This window comes from Callospermophilus lateralis, chromosome 4 (genome assembly GCF_048772815.1).
Source record: "Callospermophilus lateralis isolate mCalLat2 chromosome 4, mCalLat2.hap1, whole genome shotgun sequence".
In the NCBI taxonomy this organism is placed as follows: Eukaryota; Metazoa; Chordata; class Mammalia; order Rodentia; family Sciuridae; genus Callospermophilus; species Callospermophilus lateralis.
In genome coordinates this window covers 148523761-148538935 of record NC_135308.1, presented here as the reverse complement: position 1 = coordinate 148538935, position 15175 = coordinate 148523761, and the positions used below count along the sequence as shown (strand labels likewise).

The following is a 15175-nucleotide window of genomic DNA, read 5'->3' as shown; positions in this document are numbered from 1 at the left end:
AGATGAATCAGATAATGTGATACCAACATAGCATAAAGATGGAACTAGCATTGGAGCTTTTCAAAAGATGCATTCCTTTCTAATTTAAAGGGATTGCTCTTTAAGTTACAGTCTTTTAGTTTTGTCATCAATATGCTTTTAAAGGTATTTTTAAAATTATATCTTTGATTTGTTAATGAACTCTTTGCCAGTGGTTTTTAAAAGTACTTTCCTCTAAAGAAATGCATCTTAAATTAGGCATGCAGCCACCATTGTGATTTCATCTGAACTCTATATAGAAGCTATGGAGTTGACATTTAATGGCACATACTTACTTACATGTTTAACCTTTTAATGAAGATTTTGTTTCCTGCTCTTTACAAATGTTAGTTATGGTTTCTAAGAAAAGAGTCTGTGGGTTTAAAAACAGTGTGTATAATGTAAGTCATAAGAATTAACTCAAGTAATGTGTTTTTAAAACTGCAGGTGTTTAGGGGCCTTTAAGTGAACCAATTTCTAGTCTTTTAAAGCACAGAGATCATGTCTTTCCCAAAATATCTTCCTATGTGCCAGGAGCATAGATTTAGACTTATGCATTTGCAAAATATGGGGTGAAAAGGGAAGCTAGAAAAAAAAGTAATGGAGTTTTGGAGTTTGACATTTTTTTTTTTCAAATAAAAAACACCATTGACTATCAGGTGGTATTCAAAATCTTTTAAAAGTAATTATAATTTTGATTTTTTTTTCATAATTTAGGAGGGGAATATGCCTTCTATTAATAGACTAAATCATTGTTTCATAATAACAGGGTGTTTTGTAATTTTGGATGACTTTCCTTACTCAAGAAAATTGTATGTGTATTCGGTTTTAGGAAGAACAAAACATGTACTCTCCTTAAAGAATTTATATAATGCTAATATTAAAAATAAAGGGTAATATAGTGTCAGGGAGCTAGTTACATTTCTCAGTGACTAGAAAAATTTTCATTTTTCTTCCTTGACTCCCTGGTTTTTCAGGCTTGGCTATTGCAAAAATTAAAGTAAATAGGTGTCTAAATTTTGCTGTTCAACAGGAGAGGAGAGAGAGAGAGAGAGAGAGAGAGAGAGAGAGAGAGAGAGAGAGAGAGAGAATGTGTTTGTGTGTTGCAAGGAATTGAACCCAGGGTCTCATTCATGCTAGGCAAGCACTTTACCACTGAGCTACATCCCAGTCCTATTGTAATATTCTAAATGCCAGCTGTCTCAGTGTATCCCATTTAGTATAATCTAATATTATAAGGTGCTAACTTCAGTAAGTAGCTACTTAGTTGTGGTTTTTCCGAGCACCTGGTTTAATAGGTCCATAGGTGATATCCAGATGAAAAGCAATGAAAATAAAAGTTTTCTCATGTTGTTTAACTGATGCTATAGGAAACATGACTCTTTGAATATCTCATTGGGCTACTTTGTGGAAATAAATGCAATTAAGGAAGAAGCCACATAAAAATAGATTGAAAGTGTATCTTTCTTTCTAAGGCAACTGTGAAACTCCAACAAATGGAAGCTTCACTACAAAATTATTCTAAAAAATCATCAGTGTATGCTTGATTGGGCATTTAACATATGATTTTCCTAAAACACCAACTTTTAAATAGATGGTTTTTGATTGCGGTAAAAAGGATTGTTCCCACATGAAGTGTGGACAAAGGGAGGTGTGCTCTGAAAAATCCTCCACTTCATGTTATACGAAAAGGTGTCCACATTCCCCTTTTGAAGTTACCTTCTCTTGAAGGCAGATCTGATGTCAATGTTTGGAGTAGTCCCGGTAGATTCTTTGAAAGAAAAGAAAACAATATAATAAATACCCATTAAGAAGGAAAATTTGTGTTCGATTTCTTTATAGGCATGGGAATTGATCAATTGGAAGAGAGTCAGGTGAAGGGAACAGCTGTCCTACTGAATAGCTGAGCTGCCAAGGCACCATCCTCCCCCATGAAGAACCTATGGAGGGACCTTAGCGATTACCTTGTCTAGTTGTCATTCAACCTACCTGCCTGTTAGAATCACAAGGAACTTAAGAAATATATCAGCTTCCTGATCCTGCCTCCTGGAGATTTTGATTCATCAAGTCAGGGGAGGGGAAATAATAAATCAGTATTCTTAAAAAGGCCTCCAGGAGACTCTCAGAGATGTCTGGCCCCGAAAGTAAAGTAGTGCTTCCCGAAACCAGATCCCCACTTTCTACAAAGTCTCAACAGTTCCCTGATCCATTATCGTTCAGCCTCTCCTTGATAGAGCTATCTCCAAATGGGGATCTCACAACTTTCCCAGGCTGTCTGTATACCTTTCATGAAACATTTAATCTTAATGTGAAGACAAAATTAGCCTCTTTTTCCTTTCCATCTTTCAATTCTAATTTGCGTAAATCCTTCCTGAATACATAGAAAGGACATTTTTCTTTTATGTGACAGCCCTCCCCGCTCTGCTATGAGCCACCTATGCCTGCAGTCTTTCACCCACTCACTCAAGCTAGATAAGGTGTGGTTTCTAGATTCTTCATCCTCCTGGTTACTCCAGAAGGGATCCAGGTTGAGCTATGGTACCCATGACCAATGACATCACTCCAAATGTGGAACAGTAGCATGTTGGAGAGAGAAGTTTCCTAAGTATCAATTCTACACCACTTGGAAAGCTCAGTTTAAAATCACTCTATTTGTCTTTTTCAGCTACATCACACTTTGGATTTATCTTAAGTTTATGATCTTTGCTGCCAAATCAACTTTCCCTTTGTATATATATGAAGGGGGTTGGGGTTCCTCCAAACTCAATGTACACATTTACATTTATCTCAGTTTTATTTACTTTGGGTTATACACAGAGCATATAAATGGAGAACATTCACATCTGACATTATTCCCTATAAAAGAAATTCTCCCTTCTACCTGGGCATCCTATATCCTCACACCATATGACCTTATCTCCAAACCTGAGAGAGATAGCCATTGAAACAGCCATTCAGCAGTAGCAAAAATGTCACCATCCCTTATCTGGGAGCTTGAAGGAATACAGATATCATAGACCAGAGATATTTAGCAATCTTCCTCATCCTTTCCCACATTAAAAAAAAAAATCACATTTATCCAGATAAGAAGGCTCACCGTGCACTTCAAGATCAAATGAACAGCTGTCAAACTTATCCTTGTAGGTGACCTCACATCTGTAGTTTCCTGCATAGTTCTCTTTGGCCTTGATGATCTGCATCTCAAATGTGTATATCTGTAATGAAATATACCCAGATATATTATTGTTATGGTTTAGACATGGTGTTTCCCAAAAGCTCATGTGGGAGATGATGTGAGAAGGTTTGGGGGAGAAATGATTGGGTTGTGAGAGTCTTAACTCAATCAGAGAATTAATCCCTTGATAGGTTTAACTGAGTGGTCACTGAAGTGGTAGGGTGTGGTTGGAAGACTTGGGAATTGGGGTGTGGCTTTGGGGTATATATTTTTATCTAGCAATTGGGACAATTGGAGACCTCTCTCTCTCTACTCTCTGATCATGATGTGAACTGCTTCCCTCTACCGCACTCTCCCGCCATGATGTTTTGCCATACCTCAAACCCCGAGGAATGGAGCCAGCCTTCTATGGACTAAGACCTCTGAAACTGTGAGCCCTTAAATAAACTTTTCCTTCTTTAAAGTTGTTCTGGTCAGGTCTTTTAGTCACAGCAGCGATAAAGCTGACGAAAACAACTATAGTCCTACCTTGCCCACAAGGGGCCATCATCTTTCAATTATGTCCCACAGTTGCAGAGCACAGCAAGATAATCACAATAGTGTAGATCCCGGGAATGATAACTCCGGAGCATCTTCCAGGACTGAGATCTCTCAAAGCTGAACCTGAAGTAACTTCTTACCCACACAGAAGGAATGAGCTAGTCACACCCCTGAGCTGGGAAAGAGTTCAAAGCCATACCCGAGAGTGCCTCTCAAAGGTCTCCTTCAGCTGGAGATGCTTCCCAGCTTTGCTGGCCAGGTCCATCCATTTGCCTTTGAACCATTTGACAGTGGGTTTCCTAAGAAGGTCTTCAGCCTTGACTTTGGCTATAAAGGTGATGTTTTCACCTAGAAAAGGCACAAGGATTCAGTCTGTGATTTAAAACTGTCATTTGTTTTGCTTTCACCCAGAAGGAGTTGACCCAGGACCACTGAATAGACTGGGATGTGACTTGCATCTCCAGAATTCTGCAATGAATTGGACCTGCTTTTTGATGAGTACCCTTGAGATTCTTAGGATAGTTCAACTTGTTTTGCTTTTGAGTTTCATGAAGCAGAAAAAGATTGGTGGAAAGAATTTTTACATATGGATCTACCTAAAGTCTTAAAATTTTATATATATATGTATATATGTATATATATGTATATATATATATACACACACACATATGGATATAAATATGTATATATAAATACATATACATATGTTCTTTTTATTATGCAAGATGAGAGAACATCTGGAATTATAGGAATATGACTAAATGAAACTATTTGAATTGACTGTCTGTGTATATTGACCTCTTGGACCTTAAGGACATCAAAACTTTACCCTTGCCACCAGCCCAGCATTTCAGTATCTTACAGGGACACAAGGGAGCCAACATTTTTGATCCCATGCAGTGTCCTGCATGCTAGAGCTGAAAGAAGGAATTTGGAAATATAGTTAGCTATGTGCTCATTCGCAGAATTTTGGATAAGCATCAAAATTGGATTCTGATCATAATATATTCCTCATAAAAACTGGTTAGTTAAAATTCTTGGATCTCCAAGGACTTTTCTAGAAGAACTATCCTGTTGATTTCTTTCATGACACACGGACTTTGTGTTTTCCTGTTATTTCTTTTTGTCTCTCTCTTTAGACTCTGAGTACTCACGTGTTATACTCAGTGTTCATCACAGTGCCTAAAACAGGAAGTGTAATTAGTATTTGTGGATGAATATTTCCAAAGCTGAACCATCTGTTGGACTAGCCACCCCTAAGGTATATTATGCATTATAATTTAGTACATAGGCAGACTTATAATCATCTTATGGGGCGGTTTATGCCATAGCAACAGCAGACACTGGATCAGAACTTTATGTTATCTCAGGTACTATCAAAGCACCTCACAGATGGTGCCTGTTATTACACACATTTTACAGATGAGGAAACTGAGGCATAAAGAAGCCAAATGGTCTGTCCCACTAGCAAAAAGCAGATTCAAAGTTGAACCCTTGAAACCTTATCCCTGCCTCTGATGTCCCCACTATAAAATAAACACGGGCTCATACCCTGTTTCCAGTGCTCTCTTTCCAGTGTGAAAGCTGACCTTTAAGGTCACAGAGCCCACCTGCCTTCGGTTTAAGAACTACTCTGTGTTGTGTGATTTTTCGCTGCTTTCTTAGCTTAATGTTGCAGCCAGCTCTTCTAAACCCAGTTCATCTCATCTATGGGAGTCGTGGGAAAGAATTCAGCCATAAAAAAGAACGAAGTACCAATACATGCTACAAAATGGATGGGCCTCAAAACCATTCTACTAAATGAAAGAAGACAAACACAAAAAGTCATCTATTGTATGAATCCATTTATATGAAATGCGCAGAACAGATCAACCCGGAGAGAGATAAAGCAGTGAGTGCCTAGGCCTGGGGGGAGGAGTAAGGGGAGTAATTGCTTAATGAGGCACATGATCTGGAGGTGGTGAAATGTTTGGGGGCTGTATAGAAGGAGTGATTGCACAACGCTGTGATTATACAACAGTTACTGAAAATTTCACTTTAAAATGGTGAATTTCACCACAATAATGGGGTGAAGGGGGGTGGGACTTAATGCGAGGCACTCACCCACTTTCACTGTTCCTGTTTGAGGTTTTTCAACAAACAGGGTGGACAGCTGGTTATTGGCATTCTGCTTGTCTTGTTCCTCTCCACCAGCAGGTGATTCACCAAGAGACCATTCTAGAGGGCGGAAAGAAGAAAAAGGATCATTTCAAGGCCAGGTTCTTGTTAGGCAGACTTACCTGAGTTTGCTGTTCTCATCAACACTGATGCTTTTCCTTGTCTAATAAACATAGATAAATACAGCATCTTTCTTTGTGCCCCCAGCCACCATCACTAGAGAGGGACAGATTACCATTCTTAAGTAGATGTCTCTTCTCTGGTAGGGACAAAGGAACATTTTCTAATTCCTGGAAATAGTGAAAATTTTCCAATAAGTAGTTAACTCTGTCTTTCTGTCCCCTAACACATAAACAGTGGTAGGGAACTATTCAAACAGCAGGCTGTTTTTCCAAGTGACTGACTAGTAGGCCACATTTGTCCTACAGAACTGGAAAAGATTAGAGACAAGATCAGTTTAAGAGTAAACTGGCTGACAAAGCTGAGATAGTCCAGCCTGGCCTGCTATCTCTAGATTCCTTGTTATTGGATCACCGGGCAATTCTATTAGGGTTGTATAGATGTGGCAATAGTTTGACAAGTAAATAACAGGATCATGACCTGCAGGTATAAATTCAAAGAGCAGTGGAATTATCCTGCAAAGAGGAGAAAAAAAGAAAAAAAAGAAAGAAAGAAACTGAGGCTTTCCCATGAAGAGAGACAGGCTGGAAATGAGGTTTAGTTTGCACTCAGGTGTTTGGTTGGTATTAATCTGTAGTCAATTTCAATAAGGAGGACAGGAGAGAGGACTGTAGACACTTCCTCTGTCTCTGAGCTGAATGCAGAGAAGATCAGTTTCAGTCTCAGTAACTGGAAAAAAATGCATGGGTCACCAACTCTACTTGTTAATGGGTCTTGAAAAGAAAGTGCACATTTAATTAGTTTAGTCTTCATGTATCAGCCATGCTCAGTGCGAGGTACTTGTAGCTACAGGACTCCATCATTTTCACAGTGAAGTTAAACAAAGTCGTCACATGATTAAACATCTCTGAAAACCCAAGTTAATGTTAAAATTGTGTGATTTTTATGTCTATGATGTTAATGGTGACCATTCATGCTTAGAACAGGAGGATAAGTATTTTTGTTGCTTCGATCACTTCTGTATGTGAGGTGCCTGTAAGATTAGCTGGCCCATAAGAGGCCCATGCTAGGATCATATTTAAGCCCACAACACAAATTTGTCAAGTAAATGAACGACCAAATAACAGCACAAAATGGTAGCAGCTATAGCCGGCAGGATGCATTAGAAAGTTTCTATCATCTGTACTTTAAATACAATGTTCTAGACAAATGTGAACTTCAGAAAAATCCTAGGAATGGAGATTTAATTCTGTGTGTTTATTAAATGTTAAAAATGTTGAAACAAACTAACTGGTGGGATACATGTCTAGATTCTTGAATGTATATCTAGTACATATCACAACAAATTAATTGTTTCTCAATACATTAGTTTTCTTGTAAGAAGAAACGTAATGAAAGTTGCTCTAAAGGCTCCAAACTGAATAAAACAAGGATTAGAATCAAGACAGCATCAAGTGACAAGGTCATTAGTGACTATATTAAAATGGGGTCAGGAAGCCTTGTCCGGCTGTGTGCTCACCTGAATCTTTTCTCTCCAGGGCCCGACTACCCAAACCTGAAAGGAAAGTGTGATTTGGAGGATGCAAGGAGGTTGGGGAAGGATGGACATGGAGGGCTGACTTCAACCTTCTGGGACTCCCCAATACCCTGTGTCTATGATGTTAATAGTGACCATTTCTTTCCCTGCTGGTGACAAGGAAAGAAAAACTAGAATTTGACTTGGATGGAAAATTGGTAGAGCTCCAGCCATAAAAGAATCTGTAAACATCTATGTCTTCTTTAAAAACAATAATAAAACTTAAAAATCCAAAATATCTCAATTTAAAGATCAGGGTAAAGGATCTATATGTGGAAAAGGAAGAAAAGACAAAAGATTTTTGCCCCTAAAATTTATATTCAAAATCTACTACTCTTAACTACCTTTATTTTACAAAAAAAAAAAAAAAATCCTCCTTTTAAAATGTTCTCTCATAAAACAAACACAAATCCGCTTTTAAAACCAGGTTTTTCCTCTTGGTGCACTAACTCAGCCAGGCACCCTACCTTGGCTTTTCCTTTACTGTCAATCAATAAGGTAGGAAGTGGGGGAAGGGGCAGGAATCGTCCTAACCTGGAGGCAAGGCACTAGGTGGGGAGGCTTCCTCTTCCTCTGAAACAAGAAACAGGAGTAAATAGTCAAGGAGAAAAGGACTTCATTCCAAGTCACCTGAGAAAAGAGAAATCTGAAAAAGAAAAGGAGAAACTACACAAGACATTTTCAACCAGGGAGTAAGCCTAGACGACTAGGTACCTGAAAGGTTAAACTTAAGCAAAAAGAAAAGAAAAAAAAAAAAAAAACAAGGAAGAAAAGACAATAAAGGATGAGAAAGTAAGGTAACCCATAGATAAAATGAAAATATAGATTAATTAAATTAACTAATTAAATGAAAACATAGATTAAAAAATGGAACTCTCTGAAGAGCTTTATGTGACTGTTGTTTAAGGAAAAATGGATGCTAAAAATCAAACCTTGGTGAATTCAGCCTTGAAGGTGATTTTTGAGTTCTATTCTGTAACTAAAGTCAATGACAGACATTATTGAGATATTACTAGGAATGGACACTGATATAAAAGCCTATATTACATGCATTTGGACACTGATATAAAAGCCTATAGGTACTATTTGAGAACTTATTTTCAGGCAGAAAACCCTATAATCCTCCTTCTGTCTTTAAGAAACAAACATCACAATTAATTAATATGAATTGATTTGTCTTATTTACTATTTTAGGAAAATTTTATAAGCATTTACCCCCAAATGATATTGGTATTTACCCATGCACATTTATAAAAATTCAAAATATGTCTTATAGTGTTTATGTTCAGAGGCACTGAATAGTCCCCTTGTTTAGAAGTTTACGTTTTAGATGTGTGAAGAGACATTTGGTATTGTTGGAAACTCTGTCTCTTCCTTCCCAAAGCACAAAGACCCGTGATTATATGAATAATCATTTCACGCTAAAAATACTAGAAAAGTTTTGAATTTCAAAATCAAACAAATGATTGTATAAAGCAAGATATAGAAAATACATGCACATGACTGTTAATTAAAAAATACTTGTAAAAATTCCTGGGAATAAGAAGAAAAAACAGCATATCTATATAATCTATCAGAATATTGACTACAAATTTTATTTAGCAGCCTGAAAAGTCTTACCCCAAACTTTCAACCAGGAATCTCTCTTATTACTTTTAACAAAATAATGTAATACAGTGTATAAGGACCCCCTAAAGATATTACCTCAGGACCCAAAAAGGAATTCACTGAGAACTCACAGGATTTGGGATTCTTTGGTGGAAGCTTTCAGTGGTCAAAGAAGCTTGGAAAATGCCAGGCTAAAGTTAAAAGCTTGTGTGTTTTTGTGATGTGTGTTTTAAACTCTATTTAAGATAGCATTCAATTCCTTTATTTTATTTATTTATTTTTATGTGGTCTGAGGATCAAACCCAGTGCCTCTCACATGCTAGGCCAGCGCTCTACTGCTGAGCCACAACCTCAGCCCGATAACCTGGTTTTTTAACCCAAAGTTTGATGGATGATAGTGTCAATGTCCACTAAGTATTAAGACTATTTGGGGGACATGCACAATTATTTTAGATCATTAAGGAACACATCTTGAAACAGTGCTTCAGGGGGTTATGAAATATTCTTTCTCTAGATGATACAACACACCCTCCACACAGCAGTGGCTTCTCCGTTGGCAATATTTAATTCATTCCACATAGATTTCCTAATATACATAAGTATGAGATATTTTTGAAACATCTCTTTGGTCCTGACATACTTTTCAAGTGGAAAATGTAGTTAGGATGCTGGGATCCTGATCTTAGATTCTTGAAAAGTTCCCCATGAAAATTTGGCTGAATTGGGTGAGACAGAAGCCAGGTTCTATCACTGGGAGAGAAACAGAACATCAAATCTTTCAGGTTGCATGCAATTCAACAACATAGACACAACATGTTACAAAAAACAAACAAGACCAAAAACTAAAATATGCCAGTCATATTTCCTTTTTTGTCTTTAAAAGTGACTACAATAATAACAAAAATGTAAACATCCATTCTGGACTTGCTAGAATATGACATGAAGACCACAGCCGGAGAGTAGCCTGCTCTTTCTTCTAGCTGTGTAGAAATTCACCACAGCAGACCTTCACTCATATTGAGGTCGTGGGAAAATAACATTTGTAAAACCAAAGAGATGATTATTTTAAACAACTGAAGTTTCCAAGGAAGAACTCCTGGAGAGTAGAGAAAGATCTCAGCCTCCTGTTATAGGCCTGGGATTTTACTCTGTGATGAGAGTCTTGCTACCGGAGAACAGGGGCTCTGGAGGGAACAGAGTATGCACATTCTTGTAACTTTTTATTCTCTTGGGAAATGATATGGTAATTAGCACTTCCAAACTCAGTTCACTTTCCACATCTTTTCTCCTGGAATGTTCATTAACATTCCATAAAACTGTGTATTTATGGAAGTACAGGTATTCCTAAGCTATCAAGAGAATACTGTATTTCAGAAAGACTGTTAGATATTTAAAATTTTCTATAAAAATAAAATACCTTGCAATTTTTCTGTCATATTGCTTACTATACATTTAACGTAGCATTCAGTACTTCTACTTATGGTTTATTTTAATCGTCTGATTAATTAAAATTTTTAAGTAATATAAACTTGATACAGTTATTAAGATTTTATGATAAAGAGTAAAGAACACACAAAGTAAATGGGGCTCATGAGTATCAGTTAGATGCTGATTGAGTATCTCATTTGATTTAGACAAATTCATGAATTCCTTAAGCAGGGTAATTAGTTGTAGTAAATATTGATGTAGATGACCAAAATGACAACAACAAGTATGAAATATAACCATGGCTAACATTAATTTATCATGTTTTGAGGCATTTGATTACTACATTTTCTTAATGAGAAGACACATGCCTTCATACTCGCAAGCTTATGAAATCAGGATTTATCTTACAATTAAATGTACATTTAATGGTTTTTTCTTCTTCATATCTATCAAATCAATGTTGCATCTTACAATGGCTACATCCTAGAATTTAAAAGTACAGTAATATTAATTTTTAGCAAAGTTTGTTACTAATAAGTAATGAAGTTAGAATACATCAAAAATGCAGAAGACATTTTAGCAGTTGATTACTTGACACCTAAAGGTAAATCGCACATAAATGTTTTAATATGCCAGTCCAAAGCACCAGGATAATGCTATAGCAAATGTAACAGGACCTAAATGAAGAAAAAAAAAATTGTAATCATAATTTTAATTTTAAAAAATTGCCTAATTAAGGAGAAAAACATGGGAATTTCTGCTGATTCACTTGGTCATCCAACAATCACTTTTAGGCCAAAAGGAAGACTTCTCATCCTAGTTTATGTGAGATATTTAATGTGCACAGGGTTCATTCACGGTAGATTATATGGTAATGTTAATGCCTGGGAAGAGAAAATAAGTTTTATTTCCTTTGCAGTGATTACTGAAAAGAGTTTATTTTTCTGGAAGGAAAATGAATAAACTTTTAAAAGGCAGTAATTATCCCAACCAATTTTACCAAAATAGAGACTAGAGGCTACTAAGGTATAAAAAATAAAATTTTTTAAAAATATCAGAACTTAGTCATTGAAATGTGTCCCGATCCTCAAAGTAATCTCTGATTCTAATGCTGTTGCTGCATTTGGGTCCAGGCACAGAACCGATGTGGGAACACTCTACAGGGTCAATTCTTTTTTTTTTTTTTTTTTTTTTTAATATATTTTTTTTAGTTGTATACAATACCTTTATTTTGTTTATTTATTTTTATGTGGTACTGAGGATCAAACCCAGGGCCTCGCACATGCTAGGCAAGCGCTCTACTGCTGAGCCACAACCCCAGCCCCCACAGGGTTAATTCTTAACGCACAGAAGAGATCTACTCTCATTACCCTATGTTCATGCAAAGGATGTTGATGCTAGTCAACAAAATAAAAAGGAAAAAAGAAAGAAGAAAATGACCCCACTCGACCATGTATACTATTCTCTACTCAAGAATCTCTGTGACTTTTGTCTGTTTCTAACACCAAAACCCACCATCCTCTGTTGATGCTTGTTTTTCCTCTTAAAGCAAAAAGTTGGCTCCAGGAGGGCAGGACCTTATGCCTACGTGCGTCCCTAGCTCACAGATGATGGTCAGCAAATACTTGCTGAATAAGTATGCTAAAATAAAAGGCAGGTCTCTGTTTCCATTAAGGCTATAGAAAATAATTTATACTTTTAGCATCCCATTGATTTGCCATTTGTAATTAGAAGAATTCTAAGCCATAGCAAGCAGAATTTTTTAAATAAGGACTTGCCTCCTGGTGTTACCATTCTGAAAGGGATTTGCAAATTTAATTTCTGATATTGCTGTTTGATTAAACTCATTTCTTTATTGCCATCTCTATTTCTTCAATTATAGGAGACTTTGCTGGGGACTCAGTGTAAGGTCCTTGCTTAGCATCTTAAGTGACAGGTGCCATTTTAAGAAAAATTTCCCTTTCCCGCCCAAGGCGATTTTTATCCTTCTAGCAAACACGTTGAATGGAAATAAAAATCTATCCAGGTTACCATTGTTGAACTGGTCAGCAGGTAAACTAACGTGGAAATTCACCTCTTGGTTCAATTACATGAATATGTAGTGGACAAATGTCATCTGCAGCTCTGTGCCAGAGGCTGGAAGGAATGAGATGAGGCAACCAAAGAGGTGTTAAGGCACAGTGCCTGGCCATCAAAAAGCACACAGCCTGTTGGGGAAAAGGAGTCCGCCATTAGTACAAGACCTAGTGGAGATAAGAAAGATTGAATGACGAAAGCAACAGGTCCAAGAGACATCAGAAAGAGGAAGGAAAGATGGAAATGAGCCAGAATGGTTAGAGGCAAGCTGTACAAAGGAGTGAAACCTGAGCTGGATAGTTAAATGGAGAGAGTAGGAGAAGGGAGAAAGGGTAGAGGAGGACATTCTAGTTAATCCTGGAGAAAAGTGGAGTTGTACCCCATCAATCCCATGTAGCCCACATGGGCTTCCTTCTCAGCTGAGGATGTAAATGAGCAACAATGATTGCATCTGGTTTTTGTTTTAAGTATTTTCTTTGAAATTTCCCTGTGCTTGATGAAAGTGGGTGGTAGTTGAAGAGAACTGATATTTAGGGGGAAAAATAACCCTCTGTTTACCTACCTTTTTTGTTTAGGGATGTCACTTTCTATCCTAAATTGATTTGCTTGCCGGGTATTTTGGCAACTCTCTATACAAGGCAGTTTATGAACTTGTAACTGTGTGTGGCCACACCTTGCTTTTCTTCTGCAAATGTAAGAAAAATACTACTAATTTCAGGATGCCCTTGTCATTTCATCATACTAAGTTCAAAATAAATAAAAGAGCTTTGTCTGGTTGTTAAGTTGGTTGCTTTTCACTTTAGAGAAAGCTCATGTAAGGGTACAAATGTAATATGGTGAATTTTTCAGAAGAAGGGTCATGCATGGGCTTTGTCTAAACCTTGACAGCTTGCCCACTGGGATTACATCATCTGCTCTGTTGGTTGAGCCTTCTAGCCTGGTCCAAACACCTTTCCATATTTGGAAGCAGAGGTGTATTCCATCTGCCTTGTTGAGAATAATGTTACAGTAACTTCAGCCAGGATATCCAAACCTCCTTGAACCCATCTCATGGAAAGATTTCTAGGGGTTTGCACTGTCTGCATTCCATAAGAAAATAACCTTCAAACTGTGGTCCACGTGGCCAGGATTAGTATTCATGTTACTATCCATGGAAGCCACTGAAGGTCAAGGACAAAGTGAGCGGACTAATATTATGTATTCATTTTTGAAAGTGTAAATTCAAGTTAGCTTAAAAGTGATCCAGTGTACTGAAAGAAAGAAAAAACATTATTTTATTAATGTTTAGAAGATAACAATATCATAGGAATTAGGTAATGAAATATCAAAAACTAAGATACTTAACAAGCCTTTGAGCAGTGTCCAGGAAAAAGAGATTATTCTTATTGCAGTCAGGAAATAATTAATTGTTTGAATACTTAGACTACATTATTCATTACACAAATAAATCATTGACATATGAAAACAATGATACAAACATACAAAGCAAATTTGTCAAATCCTCTTCCATTAAAACATTCTTCTATGGAAACTAACGCTCTTTAAGACAGACCATCAGTAATGACAATGACTTAATCCATGGTGAGACCAAGGAATTAGTATTTTATGGAATCATAAAGTACATGATAAATATTTTTTCTAAAACCAGACTATATTAAAAAATGTAAAAATAGAAAAATATTGCAGGGATAAGTGAGTCTTTCAAATAAGAAACAATCTGCTATTTGTTCAATGTTCTATTGTTGATTCCAGTAAGTCATTATATACATCTACATGAATATATACTCAAGAGTTACAAACTGAGGTGCTGGCCTTCAAAATTACTAGGAAACTTGGAATAGTTCACATAATAACATGAGAACATTCAATTTTTTAAAAATCTGAGTATTTCAGATAATTTTCCCAATTGCTATAATCACCAAATCAAACATCTCTTTTCCTTAGCATGCACATTGGAACTTGGAAGCTGCCAGTTAATTTGCTGGCATCTCAACAAGCACTTGTGATATTTTTATCATTGTTGTTTTTCCTTGAGAAATTGTGTAATGGAAATATAGCAAAGCACTGTTTATCTTGGATCTTGCAGAGACGTTGATGAAAGACAATGCAGAGAAATTCACACTGACAATCATTATACTGACCTCTTCCTGCTTTTAATTTTGTTGAATTCAGTCTCACTCTCTCTCCCTCCAACTCACCTTTTGCTGGTGTAGTTCCTGCCTCCTTCCCTTTATTTGGTTCTGTATGGAAAGTACAAACACATTTTTAAAGTGTCTCAAAGCATGCATTTTATTGTGTGATGAGCAATGGAGTAGGGTAGGGAGGGAGGAAATAAATGACAATATTAATGGTGCTACTCTAACTCACCTTTTGCTGGTGTAGTTCCTGCCTCCTTCTCTTTATTTGGTTCTGTATGGAAAGTACAAGCACATTTTTTAAAGTGTCTCAAAGCATGCATTTTATTGTGTGATGAGCAA

The 15175-nt window shown here is 36.8% G+C and overlaps 1 protein-coding gene across 6 annotated transcripts in view; it reads right to left on the bottom strand.

The window, feature by feature from the left end:
- Nucleotides 1–15175, bottom strand: part of Mybpc1 (myosin binding protein C1) — an 81411-nt gene that overhangs the window by 46853 nt on the left and 19383 nt on the right. For 4 of the 6 annotated variants that reach the window (XM_076855011.2, XM_076855009.2, XM_076855012.2 and 1 more), the window contains exons 3-10: nt 15066–15107; nt 14897–14938; nt 8121–8159; nt 7530–7565; nt 5837–5950; nt 3933–4081; nt 3116–3233; nt 1738–1789 (exon numbers count right to left, since the gene is read on the bottom strand). In XM_076855011.2, the coding sequence (XP_076711126.1) occupies nt 1738–1789; nt 3116–3233; nt 3933–4081; nt 5837–5950; nt 7530–7565; nt 8121–8159; nt 14897–14938; nt 15066–15107 (592 nt within the window). The remainder of the gene's footprint in view (nt 1–1737; nt 1790–3115; nt 3234–3932; nt 4082–5836; nt 5951–7529; nt 7566–8120; nt 8160–14896; nt 14939–15065; nt 15108–15175) is intronic. The other 2 variants (XM_076855013.2, XM_076855014.2) reach the window with 1 other exon arrangement.